Genomic DNA, 16,251 nt, shown 5'->3' with positions numbered 1-16,251 from the left:
CAACTCTCTCTCTGCAGCGTCCACCCCAGCCCCCCAGCCTGGACCGTCCTCAGACTCAGCCTCGTCCCAGACCAGTGACCCCCCCACAGACCACTCTCCCATCCAAACACAGGCCACACCCCCCAGCACCAGGGAGGATGGCTCGGTGAGTCTTGAATAAGCTGCTCATGATGATATAATGATCTATGAAATAGTTGGTGGATAGTTGTCTTAATGGCTGAACTTATTGCATTAACTTGTATCTGTGGATTATACTCGTGTGGTATTGACCATGCTCTCTCTCTCTCTCTCTCTCTCTCTCTCTCTCTCTCTCTCTCTCTCTCTCTCTCTCTCTCTCTCTCTCTCTCTCTCTCTCTCTCTCTCTCTCTCTCTCTCTTTCTCTCTCTCTCTCTCTCTCTCTCTCTCTCCATGTAGGGCTTATGCACCAGGGCTCTGTCTCCCTGTCCATCCGGTGATGCTCCACCTGATTCTCCCCAGGCCCAGATCTGTCCACAGGAAGACAGTTAGAGAACACTGGGCTCTGGGTGGGTCTCCTCTCCTCACCACCCCTCTCCTCTATTCTCCTCCACTCTCCTCTCCTTTCCTATACTCTCCCTCTCTTCAACCACCCACTTCTCCCCTCTCCTCCCCTCTCCTCTCCTTCCCTCTCCTCATCCCACCCCTCTCCCTCTCTCTCCACCCCTCTTCTGTTCTGTTGTCCAACCTTTTTGTATCCCCTTAAGGCTGCTTAAAACATCTCTGTTTTATTGATTGGTCTAACAACCCTTTACCGCTCAGTTCTCCTTCTCTGTGTCTGTCTGGGGTTTTTCCAGAGACACAGATCTCTTTTTTGTCTTTGAGTCTCTCTCTGTGTCTTTGCAGCTGAATGGTTTTCAGCCAATTATTTTGTTTAAGACTTAATTTATTATGGCTCTGCAATACGTTGTAAAATGGAACATTTCTGCATTGATTCTGTATGAGGACGTAAGGAACAATACTGCCACCTGCTGTCTATAGGCTCATAACTACACATATTTCACACATGAGTATATCTGAAATTCAGTGTGTGTGTGTGTGTGTGCATGTGCATGTGTGTGAGTGTGTGTGCCTTGCTTGTATGTGTTTTAATGCTGGTCCCTCCCTTTCCAGGAGAAGGAACCTCTGTGATCGTCAGGAGGATAGAAGAAGATGAGAGGAGAGGAGGACAGTGGACTGAGAGATGAAGGAGAGGAGACTCTAGACTCCTATGTCCCTCCTAATAACTTGATTACACGGATCACTGTTCTGTTCTGGAGAATGCTGATATTGGCAGCCTAAAGCAGCAATATCATAGGATTGGCTTCTCCCCTGATCTGGACAGCACAACCCCCCCCCCCCAGCCAATCGGAAGCCTTTTCTCCCATGAAGTGACCTATGATCTTTGACCAAACTGTAGCAGTGGGTCGTTACCACAACAACTTCCTGCCACAGGTCAGAGGGGGGAGACACCTTATCTATCATGTGACCTGGGAGGACCAATCAAACTGCATGGTCAGGATGAGGATTCTAATGGGTTCTAAGGATGAAATTATTTTTGGGGTGATTTTGAGGAGGATTGGTGTCCTATGGGGTTATACCCTTCGTTTGGAGAACTGCCACCCGCCTCAGAGTACTCACTGTGTGGAACAGATGGATTTGCAAAATGTTTTCAAACAGCTGACTTGTCCCATTGGCATGAACAGAGTATGTATTGTGGATCCAGCGAAACACAGCAGAGACTGCGAGACAACTGTTCTCCATAGCTTCAAAGCTTCCTTTTCGATGCTAAAAGATAAAAATGTAATTTTTATTTTGTAAGCTGCGACTTCTGAGTTGATGCTTCTGAGTGTTTTATGGATAACGAAAACAGCTTCGAGGCATCAGTTGAGAATTCCTGTTTGCCAAACTTCTATTTTGTAAATAAGATTTCCTCAAGACCCCTTAAACCGGAAACTCTGTGCCAAAAGATAGGTCTGTCGTCTGCCTCTCTGACACTACCTACCTGTGGCTCTCTCAACTTTAAAGCAATGCCCTACCAGCACCTCTGTCTGTATTGTCTGGATGTTTGCTTTGCTTTCTTGCCAATTTATTTTAATTTTTTTACTTTCTGTTTCTCTGTTGGGTTTGGTCAGCCAGTCTGTGACATATGAACTGTGAATCTGTGTTACATAGCCATTGAATCAAAGCAACGATGGTGATACCTGCTACCTACGTATGACGTAACTCACTCTTTTGAAAATAAAATGGCCCTCCTCACACACAAAATAAAAGAAAAGATCCACAGGCCAATAAAGTCCCTGTCACTTTTACCTGGGGGGGCATAACCTTGCTTTTAACTGTTTTAGACTACTGAACAGGTGTACTACCCATCCTTCAATGTTTGCTTTCAATCTCTATGTTGACCTGCTCTACTACTACCAGACCTGGGTTAAAATACTATTTAAACCTTCCAAATACTTTTGAGCGTTTGCTTTAGCCTGCCTCGAGTGCCATGTTGGCAGGGTTTGCACTTTTGGGACTTTTCTATTGGTTCCATAGCAACGGGCAAGCTCAATCACACACCGCTAAAGTATTTGAAATGATTTGAAATAGTATTTGAACCCAGGTCTGCTGCACATGGGTGGTTTTTAGGAATCAAACCAATAAGCTAGTTGTGACGGCCCAGCCAGCAGTAGACTCCAGAGTGCTTTACTATGCCTTATTATTATTGGTTGTGTTGCGTTGTCCCGTCACTGTTATATCGTCATGTCATTGTATTACAGTAACACGGTTGATTCATGCAACTAAAGGTTTGGGGCATATTGTAAGTCTGTCTGCTCCACGGAGTTACAAATGGCAAAATGTGGTGACTTTAGAAGATTATGAAAGAATAGAGATATTATTGCTATTTACTTCTAGACTATGATGATAATAACTGTAACCCTGCTCTTATAAGAAAATGCTAAATTAAATGGTCCAACGATATTTTGTACATTTTATTTAGGAATTCCAACAGTCATGAAAAGAGAAAAGGACTTTTGTACGTATATTTCTTCCCATTCACTGTTCTACTAATCCCCACTGTTCAGTCACAAATAAAATATCATGTGATTCCCACTTTGCTCCTGAATATTTGATTATGCTGCCAGTCAAACATTTTTTAGCACTCTAAACTGAATATCACTCAAGCCGTGCTTATTTACACCTTGCACTAACATGTACGTTTCGGGATCTGATCAGTATGTATGCAGATTATTTGACCGATATTCTTTCAAATATACAGTATGAATTTATTTATTTTAAGACAGTTACTGATGCCATAAGTCAAAGACCTATCTGTCAATGATTTTAGAGGACGGTATAATGATGATTTAAATGGTTTACCGTCCAGATCTGTTTACACTTGATTGATATCCAGACACAATGCGTGTCTAGCCCCCTTTATTCCTGGTTATAACATGCGCCCTTGTCCTGCACTTGTACACATTCTGACTGTGCCCACATTTTTAGACTGGAGTAGATGATTAAAAGACACATTGTGATCTGATTGTGATCAGATCTTCCTGACCACCTTTGGAGGTAGTCAGGGACCTATTGTTTCTGGATATCAAATCAAGTGTTCACAGATCTGGAAGGTCAAACCATTCTGCTTCACAGGTTGGCATTTATTGGGATGACTTATATACTGGAGGCAGCTCTGCAGAGTGGTCACTAGCTGGCACAGCCACAAAGTCATAAAATCTGATTTTAAACCTAACCCTAACCTTAACCACAATGCTAACCCTAATGCCTAACCCTAACCTTAAATGTAGACCAAAAAGCGAATTTGTGTTTTCATTCATTTTGACGATAGCCAATTTTGACTTTGCAGCTGACCCATCTAGCAGAAATCGCTAGATGGGTCAGGATTAATGACAATAAACATCATCGTGCTTCTGTTTCATTATTGTTTCACTAATAGCTAATTATGCTGTGTTTGTAACCAATTGGGAAGGTGGTATTTACCACATACGACTGAGAGAAATCCACTTCAACGGCCCTCCAACTGGTAATTACTACTGGGAAACATGTCTGCCATCCTGAGGTCCAACTTCTCCCACATGCTGACCTCTGATGTCACATACTAAGGAAACATCGAGCATTTTATGGAGTTAAATGCAACAACAAAATATTATTTATAAAAAGCAATCTATTAATATACTTTTTGAACACTATACTTTCTTTCAAGCATGATAGCTGTACTTTTGGTTACCCACATGATTACAAACATAGCATTATTCAGTTTGGATTCCAGACAGGACATTTGTATTTTGTTCCAACTCAATGGATCCAACAGAGGGTGCTGTGTTCCTGTTACAGTATTACCAGGGTTGTGTTCATTAGGGCAAAACCAGGGTTGTGTTCAATGTGACAAACCAGGGTTGTGTTCATTACGGCAAAAGCATTAAGGAACATTTGGGATTGGAATTTCAGTTTACTCCCCGAATTGACTGAAATGGAATTGTCACCAAACCTGAAGGTCCTAAAAGACAACTGAACACACAGTGTGTGTTGACTAACTGGTCAGGGAATGGGCGCAGGGAAACTCTGCTCGGGAAGCTAGACATTGGGAAACACAAAGTACACAAGTCATGTTTGTTGGAGTGTTTATTTGATGATTTCCCAGAGCAAAAAACCAAAAGACTGACCCAGGGTCAGAGCGTAACGATGAGTCTATGTCCCCGATAATATTAATCAGTGTCTTTACAGACAGACCTACTGAACATTCACACACACACACACACAGTTGTGTCAGTCCTGATCCACCACTACCTTGTTCTCTGGATCCATGTTGATCCATGTCAGCCCATGTTACTGTCTCCTACTCTGGTAAGACCTTCATTAAGTCTATGTGTGTGGAAGATATAGATACAAGGGCAATGTCCTCTACAAGCATCACGACTCTATACAGTTGACAGACAATGTATGATTTAGTGTGAGGTTCATTTGCAGTACACTTACACCTGATCGTAAGGTTTTAGCTTGAAGCCTTATCTGGGTACAACGAGAGGGAACATTATTCTGGATTTAAACTGTGGACTGTTGAAATCAATGACACGGTCATTAGAGAATCAAACATGGTGTGTGTGTTATCAGGAGGAGGAACAGATGGATGATGGTGCTGATGTCTTCTGCTTTTAACCCAACCCCTCTGAATCAGAGAGGTGCATGGGGCTGCCATAATCAACATCCACATCTTCAGCACCCAGGGAACAGTGGGTTAACTGACTTATTTAGGGGCAGAACAACAGAACTTTACCTTGTCAGCTTGGGGAATCGATTCAGCAACCTTCCGGTTACTGGCCCAAAGCTCTAACCACTCAGGGGCGGAAATCGCGGGGGGGACGGGGGGGACACGACCCCCCCATCCTGGGAAAAATATGATTTGTCCCCCCAATATATCACTGAAACATAACTATGTAATTTAAATAATATTAATAATACGCAATGAAAGCAATTGTGCTGATTATAGACACTTAACAGCGCGTTTTTAAGTTTCAAAAGATTGCGACCCCCCCACCCTTTTCCTCACAATGGTTTGATCCACTGGCAAGGTAACAGAGGGGTCGTAGCCACTGTCTGAAAGGCACTCAATGAACGTAACTGACGTGAGTTTAATCCAGTCAATCGCGCACACACACTAGCTGAATATGCACAGCTAGCGCGCAAATATTAACTATTAAGCTAGCTAGTACCTATTCCATTTATGTGGCCTCGTCAAAGATGGAATCTTTGCTATGGTTAATTTATTCCGAGATCAGCATGCAGATGACGTAAGTTAGTGCTTCAAAGTCCCTGTGATAAGGTTAGCGATAAACTGATTTAACCCAGGTAGCAAAGATTATAGCAAACACCACTGAAACTGAATTGGTGCTCGCTAGCTTTGCAAATTCAGCTATTGTTGGAAGCCAGCCAATATGAAACAAACTATTAAAATTACAAAAGGTTGCAGCATATGTTATGTAAATGGTGAACTCATACAGCTGTCAACTCTTGTCATTTTAATCCGTTTCACATTTGCTAGCTACCTTTTAGATCGAAGCCCAAATAGAATGATAAAAGATAAGATGATAGAAGCCCATCTCCTACTGTAAATAACCTACACACTGTGTGTGTGTGTAGCCAGCCAGCCAGGTAGAAAAATGGCAGAAAAATAAAAGACGGACATCAGAGTATTTTTCACTACACCAAAACGCAAAGTAAGAATCCTAGTAGCCTAATATCTCAAAGACTAGTTGATAAAATGTTCATAAGAAAGAAATGAAATTCTAATGGAAATGTTTCACAATGATGTCATTAGGCAGAGCAGGCAACAGATTGCACACAGACAGCAGAGTTGGGGACAGATATGCAGGGACAGACTGGCAGAGACAGGGAGTCTCAGGTAAGTTTGTTGAGTCTTTGTTTGGCAACATTATGAAAGGTTCTCCATTTTTTTTACTTGTAAAATAGGAACATAATTGGAAAATGCCATGGATACCCCCACTCAACTTAAACTGGTGACTGAACTAAGATTTGTTAAAGGCAATGGTATTGCTGTTGTGAATAGTTGTGTAGTTTTGGGTACCGGTAGTTAGGAGTACGGCAAACACCTTATTTCTTTGGTTCCTCAATATACATTTACCATATTACAATGTAGGCTATGTGTTACAGCACTACTTTTGGTGTCCCCCTCAGGAATTGCTCTTGAGAAAATGTCATGTAATTGTCCCCCCCAAAGTTGATATCAGATTTTCGCCCCTGTAACCACAAGGCTACCTGCTGCCCATGATTATGATGATGATGGTAGTGATGATGATGATGGTGGTGATGATGAGAAAGAGGAGGTTGGGGAGGAGGATGTTGATAAACCTGTTAGTGGAGAGTCTAGGTGGAGAGTCTAGGTGGAGAGTCTAGGTGGTGCAGGTTGCTGTTTGTAATCCACTTTGCATGGATAAAGACAATGGGAGTAGTTAACCAATGATAACGAACGTGTGATATACTTCACATTCTGTGTATTAATTGGGTGATGCAGCCTTCTGTGAGAAAAGGCCTTACAGTAAGTGGGACACTGGCATAAAGATTGGTTATACTATAGCACTCAAACTGTTTTCAATTATATTTTATTCTCTCTCTTCCTCCCCCATCCCCCCACCTCTCTATCTCCCCTCCCCCCCTCTCTCTGACTCCCTCCCTCTGTCTGTCTGTCTGTCTGTCTGTCTGTCTGTCTGTCTGTCTGTCTGTCTGTCTGTCTGTCTGTCTGTCTCTGTCTCCCTCTGTCTGTCTGTCTCTGTCTCCCTCTGTCTGTCTGTCTGTCTGTCTCACTCTCTGTCTGTCTCCCTCTGTCTCTCTGTCTCCCGCTGTCTGTCTCTCTCTCTGTCGCTCTCTCGCTGTTTGTCTTTTTCTCCCTCTGTCTGTCTCTGACTGTCTCTCTCTCTGTATCCCTCTCTCCCTCCGTCCGTCCATCCGTCCGTCCGTCGAATAACCTTACAACTACCTCAAAGACAAACACTACATTTATTTAACCCTTTCACTTTTTGATATTTATTTTACCTTTATTTAACTAGGCAAGTCAGTTAAGAACAAATTCTTATAAAAGATCTGCAAAGAGGAGTGGGACAAAATCCCTCCTGAGATGTGTGCAAACCTGGTGGCCAACTACAAGAAACGTCTGACCTCTGTGATTGCCAACAAGGGTTTTGCCACCAAGTACTAAGTCATATTTTGCAGAGGGGTCAAATACTTATTTCCCTCATTAAAATGCAAATCAATTTATAACATTTTTGACATGCGTTTTTCTGGATTTTTTTGTTGTTATTCTGTCTCTCACTGTTCAAATAAACCTACCATTAAAATTATAGACTGATCATTTCTTTGTCAGTGTATTTGATACACTGTCGATTTTGCAGGTTTTCCTACTTACAAAGCATGGAGAGGTCTGTAATTTTTATCATAGGTACACTTCAACTGTGAGAGACAGAATCTAAAACAAAAATCCAGAAAATCACATTGTATGATTTTTAAGTAATTAATTTGCATTTTATTGCATGACATAAGTATTTGATCACCTACCAACCAGTAAGAATTCCGGCTCTCACAGACCTGTTAGTTTTTCTTTAAGAAGCCCTCCTGTTCTCCACTCATTACCTGTATTAACTGCACCTGTTTGAACTCGTTACCTGTATAAAAGACACCTGTCCACACACTCAATCAAACAGACTCCAACCTCTCCACAATGGCCAAGACCAGAGAGCTGTGTAAGGACATCAGGGATAGAATTGTAGACCTGCACAAGGCTGGGATGGGCTACAGGACAATAGGCAAGCAGCTTGGTGAGAAGGCAACAACTGTTGGCGCAATTATTAGAAAATGAAAGAAGTTCAAGATGACGGTCAATCACCCTCGGTCTGGGGCTCCATGCAAGATCTCACCTCGTGGGGCATCAATGATCATGAGGAAGGTTAGGGATCAGCCCAGAACTACACGGCAGGACCTGGTCAATGACCTGAAGAGAGCTGGGACCACAGTCTCAAAGAAAACCATTAGTAACACACTACGCCGTCATGGATTAAAATCCTGCAGCGCATGCAAGGTCCCCCTGCTCAAGCCAGTGTATGTCCAGGCCCGTCTTTAGTTTGCCAATGACCATCTGGATGATCCAGAGGAGGAATGGGAGAAGGTCATGTGGTCTGATGAGACAAAAATAGAGCTTTTTGGTTTAAACTCCACTCGCCGTGTTTGGAGGAAGAAGAAGGATGAGTACAACCCCAAGAACACATCCCAACCTTGAAGCATGGAGGTGGAAACATCATTCTTTGGGGATGCTTTTCTGCAAAGGGGACAGGACGACTGCACCGTATTGAGGAGAGGTTGGATGGGGTCATGTATCGCGAGATCTTGGCCAACAACCTCCTTCCCTCAGTAAGAGTATTGAAGATGGGTCGTGGCTGGGTCTTCCAGCATGACAACGACCCGAAACACACAGCCAGGGCAACTAAGGAGTGGCTCCGTAAGAAGCATCTCAAGGTCCTGGAGTGGCCTAGCCAGTCTCCAGACCTGAACCCAATAGAAAATCTTTGGAGGGAGCTGAAAGATCGTATTGCCCAGCAACAGCCCCGAAACCTGAAGGATCTGGAGAAGGTCTGTATGGAGGACTGGGCCAAAATCCCTGCTGCAGTGTGTGCAAACCTGGTCAAGAACTACAGGAAACGTATGATCTCTGTAATTGCAAACAAAGGTTTCTGTACCAAATATTAAGTTCTGCTTTTCTGATGTATCAAATACTTATGTCATGCAATAAAATGCAAATGATTTACTTAAAAATCATACAATGTGATTTTCTGGATTTTTGTTTTAGATTCTGTCTCTCACAGTTGAAGTGTACCTATGATAAATATTACAGACCTCTACATGCTTTGTAAGTAGGAAAACCTGCAAAATCGGCAGTGTATCAAATGCTTGTTCTCCCCACTGTATATTAGTCTGGAATTGACTGCTTCTGATATTGTCCCAGACTCTTAATTGAAATAAAGCTAATAGGAGCGGCAGGTAGCCTAGTGGTTAGAGCGTTGGGCCAGTAACCAGCAGGTAGCCTAGTGGTTAGAGCGTTGGGCCAGTAACCAGCAGGTAGCCTAGTGGTTAGAGCGTTGGGCCAGTAACCAGCAGGTAGCCTAGTGGTTAGAGCGTTGGGCCAGTAACCAGCAGGTAGCCTAGTGGTTAGAGCGTTGGGCCAGTAACCAGCAGGTAGCCTAGTGGTTAGAGGATTGGACCAGTAACCAGCAGGTAGCCTAGTGGTTAGAGCGTTGGGCCAGTAACCAGCAGGTAGCCTAGTGGTTAGAGCGTTGGGCCAGTAACCAGCAGGTAGCCTAGTGGTTAGAGCGTTGGGCCAGTAACCAGCAGGTAGCCTAGTGGTTAGAGCATTGGGCCAGTAACCAGCAGGTAGCCTAGTGGTTAGAGTGTTGGGCCAGCAGGTAGCCTAGTGGTTAGAGGATTGGACCAGTAACCAGCAGGTAGCCTAGTGGTTAGTGTTGGGCCAGTCACCGAAAGGTAGCTAGATCAAATCCCCGAGCTGAACAAGGCAGTTAACCCACTGTTCCTAGGCCATCATTGTAAATAAGAATGTGTTCTTAACTTAAAGTAAAATAATTGGAAGTGTTGTGCCTGTGTTACAGTATGTTTTCATTGTTGAGTCTTTTATAGTGACAGTGAGAACTGAGGAGATAAAACATATTCGGCGCATGTGACAAATAAAACAATTATTTGATAATCAAGAATATCTTTAACTGTTTTTATTTCTGAACAAACTTTTTGACCCTCATCTTTCTGGCCAGATAAAGACAGTTGGTAACATAATGAACATCATTGGTATTCACTCCTACTTCCTGGTGTAGTTTTGAAATCTGTGCCCCCTGCTGTGCTGTGACCCGTCTGGCTGGTGACATCAACAGCGTTGGTTCTGGGAGGAGGAGCCAAGGCAGGCGGCGCCCCCATCTGGCTGGGGGTTGTCACATGACCGTCGGCGCGTCTTACTTCCTGACTGACAGGAAGACCACGCCCCCCAGCAACTCCAGGCCCCGTCCGTCGTGGAACCTATCAGACGACAGAATGCCAGGCTCTGTGTCACCCACTCATCTAAGTCTCTACATATACTAACTCAAGAGCATAGTTACTGTAGTAAGGTGTGGCACTTGCTGTCATCTGATGGCAGATATAAGTAACTGCATATAATAGCACTGTTACGCCCACCTTTCCTGAGGGTGTCCTCGCAGGCTTCCCCTCTGAAGCCCTGCTTGCAGATGCAGCGGCAGGAGGTCTGGGAGAGGACAGGGATGCCGTCATGCCTGCAGGGGGCACAGCGACAGGAGTTGAACTGGAGCAGGTACTCCTCCCACGCCCTCCTCAGGTGGACCAGCCGTGCCCCCACGTGGTCCCCCGCTGTGCTCAGACGCACCAGCTCAAATATGGGCAGGGTCTGGGAGAGGAGGGAAGAGGAGACCATGCTTGATGAGTTACTTGATGTGTTTGTGCATATTGAATGTACTAAGTAAACACGTGCAAAAGTACCATGTTTCAAGTAGCATGCACAGATGTAATGTCCAGCACCATCTGTGTGCTGAATACACAATGTATATATACACTGGTTGACTGACAGGGGCCACTGTGAAGCCCCGCCGCCGCCATCTTGGCACTCCCCCACCATTGTAAAAAATATTCTGGAAGCTATAGAAATGCATTTATGAATGTCTACATTTGTTTTTGTCATGTTTATTTTATTACAGACTTTTCAATTATGTTATGTGAGCTAAACATACATTATACACAAACATTTCTTAAAGTACAATTTTTTGAAAGTTCTAATGTTACTGTCCCCACTACAACAACAAAAAATACTTAAAAACGTGTAATTTTGTCCTTGAAACATTTAATTGAAATACTGTAGAATTCCATTAATTCCTATGGAGGACTGCTCCTACTGGGGAGTGCCAATATGGCCGACCGATGGCTTCAAAGCCTCTCAATGGCCAATACATAGCGTCAGCAATCCAGGGTTTATATACATCATTGGCTATATACAGTGTGTTTAGGTATATCTGTAAGTAAATGCTATTATACCTCATACTCAATGAGCATTGGGTTGTACTTGAGAGAAAGGCCCCACTTCCTGTATGTGTCAGGGTCCTTGATGGCCAGCAGACCCCCACTACTTTCTGTGCTGCCCCCCTTCACCAGCGTCACAATGTCCTTGATCAAACTGGAGCTGCCATCCATCTCTGGGTTACAGAGGGAAATCATTAATTACCCACCTGGGTCCATCTCAATTCAGTAAACTCAGGAAGTAAACTGCAATTCCAGTAAACTTACTGAATGAACTGATTTGAAATGGAATAGACCCTATCCCTGTTACCCACAATTGCTCTAACTGAATGTTACTACCAGAAAGTCAGAAAGTTGAACAACAATATACATTTGAAATGAGCTAGAAATCTGGTGTTGTTAGAAAAAGTAGGAAATGTTAACCAAGGTGTCCTTTGGTATCTGGTGTTGTTAGAAAAAGTAGGAAATGTTAACCAAGGTGTCCTTTGCTAGATAAGGTCGGTTGGGACGATCACACACCTTTTTCATAAGAGCCAGTGCTTTTGCAACCTTTGAGTTCAAGTTTGCCTCCAACTTCTACCTGCTTCGTCTTGCCTATAGGACTGCTTATGCCAATGGATCCACCCAAACACCCTTTAAGTTGTCCCGCATTAATCTCTGTTAAAAGACAAGAGCAAAAACAAGTTTTGGAATAAGCATTACATTTACACAGAAATGGACTCTTCAAATATACCATTGACTATAATAACTCACATGATAATATTATATGGTTCCTTCCAAAATATAGAAAGGTCTACAAATCCTTCACACTTTTTCCACCACTGACCCAATCTGAAACCTCGCTCACTCATTCAACGACAGCATCACAGAAATAAAAAAAGACACCATACTAGATGTTTCCATGGCGGTTGTGTTGACGACCGCCACATACTCCAGGGTCCCTCCCATGATGCCCTGGGTGACGTAGTGCGTTCCGTAAGTGTTGAGGAAGCGGGAGTACATGCCAAAGTCATACTTCTCCTCAGGAAGCTCCATGAGGGACAGGTACATGTCTTCATGAAGCATCAGCCCCTCACTCCTCATCTTAAACTGGGCCGTCTGAACCTTAGACTGTAACCTGATGAAGCCAAGTTCCTGAGGGACAAAGGAGAACACATAATCAGAACTATATTTGTATAGAGCTTTTCAGCTTCATACATGTTCAAATGAGAAATGTAGGACTCAGGGGTTTCATTTCAGGATGGATGTTACGTCCCGTCTGTTCTCGTTCACTACCCTTCATGGATCTGAGAAAACAAGGTTGTAGGCAACAGCTTCCTGGAGTAAAACACAGCCAGGGACTAACTACAGGTGTGTTCCCTGGGTATAAAGAGGCTGTTTCGGGGTATTATTTAAGACATATTATTTTACCTGATTGGTGTATTTTGTTAGATTTTTTAGAAACTCAGTCTCCACATTCCCTGATACTCCAAACTCCACGTACTGAATCCCAACAGTAACACCCAGATTAAAAGAATTTTCCGTCTTTCTGGCTTTCAGTAATGTGGCCAAATCTTCATAATACTCTGAGGAGCCTTCAGAAGTAGCCTGGGCCTAGAATAACGCAAAAATCACAAAACACATATGACTTTTTTCAAATATCATTGATAAGTTGAGCATTGTAAAAAGTTTACATTTTGTGACATGATGATGCATACAGTACCGTACCATGAAGCGGTATGTATGGAAGTTGTAGGGTTTACGATAGTTTTTCTCATCCTCGTTATAATGTAAATTCTCACAGAAGGCATCATATATGAGTTTTCTCCATTCTCCATTGTAGACATATTCACACTGTCCTCCATAGTATTGTGGGTCAAGAACGTGGTCCACAAATTCTCCTGTCAGTATGTTAAAGCTAGGAACATAAAGAGCAATACTTTGTTGTTTCAAATGAGGTGTGTGTGTGTGTGTGTGTGTGTGTGTGTGCAGCACAAACAGCAACATGTCTTTTGTGTGTCAGATGCATCCTGTTGTTCCCACTTATCATGACTGTTGATTACCCCTGTCCTCTGACCCCTGACCTCTGCTTACCCCTGAGTGCCGCGGCCAGCTCCAGGGATGGGTAGCAGTGTGGAACACTTGTCCTGTCTGTAGTCCACCTGTTCACAGTCCTTCTCATCAGACTCGTCGTCACAGTCGACCTCATCGTTACAGCGAAGCGCCTGGCTCACACAACGACCTAAGGACGGATGGATGGACAGACACACACACACACGCACACACGCACACACACACACGTGCTCATTACAAGCATGTATGCACACACACACACAAACCCACATGAAAACCACATTAAACATTTGGAGATAAAAGAAGACTCAACACATTGTATGCTTGGCTTGAGGTTGGAGGTGATGTATATTGTGTACTTACCTGTGGCATTGCAGGTGAATCTTTCTCCACAGATGTCTGGTTCCCAACACACTGCCTGTGCTGTGGGGCATGCCAGCTCTTCCCACTGACTGTCCAAACATTGTCTCCCACCAAACTGGGACGCTTTCTCCATGTAACGGAAACGAAACTGGCAATATAAATAAAGAACACAAATATGAGAATTGTTTTAGTGGAACAGCAGATCATTGTGTATCATAGAAACTATAGTTTATCATTTAGTCCCAAGCCTTGAACATGAACCGTATAATGAGAAGCAACCCTTTACCTTCTTGTCTGTGCAGGAGTCACAAGGGCTCCATGACGACCACATTTTCATCTTACAGTTGATAGGAGCTGGTTTGTTTACACTCCTGACCCTCCTAATAGCAGATTGCCCTGCTCTTCAGTCAAATACAAATACCATTACAGTTTCAAGCTTCACACACATTTTAGATTGAAGTAGAGCGATTCCACAACAGCGGGAGCAGAAAATGTTTTTGTTATCTTAGAATTTCTGGCAATTCTCACATAGAAATGTAATTGGGAGAAAGTATGTGTGATATGCTTTTTAGATTTACATAACAAACCATTCTTTTTTTTATCATGATGAAAGTTGCCATTATTGGCCCTTTTTAGACCTATACATGCCTAAACATGATCTGTGAACCGTACATGATACAGACAACATCTGGGAGTCGTTATACCCCTGACAGTGTGCTCTAACATATGGAGTATGTCTAGATTCTGAAATACACATTTTCACACAAATTTATTCTACATAACAAAATATGAATATAAATATCTCAGAACTACCATTTTTGATTTTGTTCATTTTAAGTACAAGTAGATCACATTTCCAAAGTGGGCTCTGCTAATTCTGAAATTCTGATCAATTTTATGAACACCAGCAATACTGTAAATGGTAAATGGTTTCTATGGGAACGCCCTCTGCTGGTGATTTGCTGAATATGCAATCCTAAAGGAGGGCTGTGATTGGTTAATGACAGTATAATGTCAATTTATATGTATAAAATGGGTCATATCATTAAAAGTACCAGTGCCACTCTGGAAATGTGATGGGTTTGAAGAGTGTATTGTTTCAAACATTATGTCTAAAAAAGAGCTTAATCAAAAAGGGTAGTAATGAAATATTCATTTTAAATAGTTTTAATGTTGAATAAATTCATGTGAAAATTTGTATTTCAGAATCTAGACATACTCCATATGTTAGAGCACACTAGGAGTATAATGACACCAAGATGTTGTCTGTATCATGTACGGTTCACATATGATAGGGTCTGACAGGAGGCATGCCTAGTGGTTAAGATCGTTGTGCCAGTAACCGAAAGGTCGCTGGTTCAAATCGCCGACTAGTCTAACAATGTGCCCATGAGCAAGGCTCTTTACCCTAGTTGCTCTGGATAAGTGTGTCTGTAAAATGCATGCACTCGGTGCGGCACACCGCATCAAGCCATCTCTGAAATGTACACAAATACCTGCACTATACAGCATTTATATTCATACTGATAATGCACATCAGCTGTATACAGTACCCATTCTCTTATAGCTCTATGCTCATTCTACCTTGGTGTACATAATGTATGTAAACTTTGTGGAAACTCTGCTGTCTGTATTCTCTCTCTAAATGATCATCATGATTTTCTCAGAAATGGTTTGTGATACAAATGAAAAAAGTATTTCAGTCATTCTACCTCCCAATGAAGTTTCAGTGTGAGAATTGCCAGAACAATATGAGATACCAGAAATAGTTTCTGCTCCTGCTGGAATCACCCAGTAGTAGTAAATAAAAGTAGTAGTATTTCTAGTAAAAACTACGGAAATCTACCTGGTTTCAGCCATATTCCATGAGTTCTCCGTTGCCTCTACAGTGAGAGATTTGTTTAAAACCAGCAGCAGAATGTAGGAGCCCAATAATGCACATATCAGTCTATCCATATTAGAAATAAAAGAGCTCCTTGATGAAAATGAGCTCATGTTAAGCTTTGTGTAGATGACTGATAGTTGTCATCCTGGGGAAAGTGCACTCATGTCATAAGACAGACTCTCCAGTCCACAATAAATGATTGATCAAGGGTAAACACATGCTCTAACAGTTGGGAAATATATTTTTCGTAATATCACACACATAGGCCTACACAAGCACACCCCATCCTGGCCCACTCACTTCCAAAATTCGCAGTACAAAACACACACACACACACACACACACACACACACACACACACA

The 16,251-nt window shown here is 42.7% G+C and overlaps 2 protein-coding genes across 5 annotated transcripts in view; one reads left to right on the top strand and one right to left on the bottom strand.

Moving 5' to 3' along the window:
- The window catches only part of LOC106569298 (disabled homolog 1), a 129,192-nt gene extending 126,099 nt beyond the window's left edge, over positions 1 to 3,093 (top strand). For all 4 annotated transcript variants that reach the window (XM_045694238.1, XM_045694236.1, XM_045694237.1 and 1 more), the window contains 3 exons: positions 18 to 145; positions 415 to 524; positions 1,129 to 3,093. In XM_045694238.1, coding sequence (XP_045550194.1) covers positions 18 to 145; positions 415 to 507 — 221 coding nt within the window. In that variant the 3' untranslated portion in view covers positions 508 to 524; positions 1,129 to 3,093. The remainder of the gene's footprint in view (positions 1 to 17; positions 146 to 414; positions 525 to 1,128) is intronic.
- A 7,175-nt stretch (positions 3,094 to 10,268) lies between these two features.
- c8a (complement component 8, alpha polypeptide) lies at positions 10,269 to 16,092 on the bottom strand. The gene is made up of 11 exons (XM_014140504.2): positions 15,851 to 16,092; positions 14,291 to 14,405; positions 14,005 to 14,152; positions 13,663 to 13,810; positions 13,297 to 13,486; positions 13,000 to 13,182; positions 12,480 to 12,723; positions 12,109 to 12,246; positions 11,608 to 11,765; positions 10,741 to 10,966; positions 10,269 to 10,584 (listed from the first exon to the last, which is right to left on the bottom strand). The coding sequence occupies exons 1-11, from the start codon at positions 15,997 to 15,999 to the stop codon at positions 10,436 to 10,438; spliced, it is 1,848 nt and encodes a 615-aa protein (XP_013995979.2). The 5' UTR covers positions 16,000 to 16,092; the 3' UTR covers positions 10,269 to 10,435.
- Positions 16,093 to 16,251: the final 159 nt, after the last annotated feature.

Source organism: Salmo salar, chromosome ssa14, assembly GCF_905237065.1.
Source record: "Salmo salar chromosome ssa14, Ssal_v3.1, whole genome shotgun sequence".
Taxonomy (NCBI): domain Eukaryota; kingdom Metazoa; phylum Chordata; class Actinopteri; order Salmoniformes; family Salmonidae; genus Salmo; species Salmo salar.
The sequence above is the reverse complement of the archived record's forward strand: the minus strand, read 5'-3'. Positions and strand labels throughout refer to the sequence as shown.

Bases quoted from the DNA above. Each gene is read 5' to 3' on its own strand.
- c8a (XM_014140504.2), bottom strand. From the start codon at position 15,999: ATGAGCTCATTTTCATCAAGGAGCTCTTTTATTTCTAATATGGATAGA. The intron at 14,406-15,850 runs GTAGATTTCCGT...ATTTGACTGAAG, and splicing joins TGGAATATGGCTGAAACCAG to AGCAGGGCAATCTGCTATTA. The intron at 12,724-12,999 runs GTAAAATAATAT...TTTGTCCCTCAG, and splicing joins TAACAAAATACACCAATCAG to GAACTTGGCTTCATCAGGTT.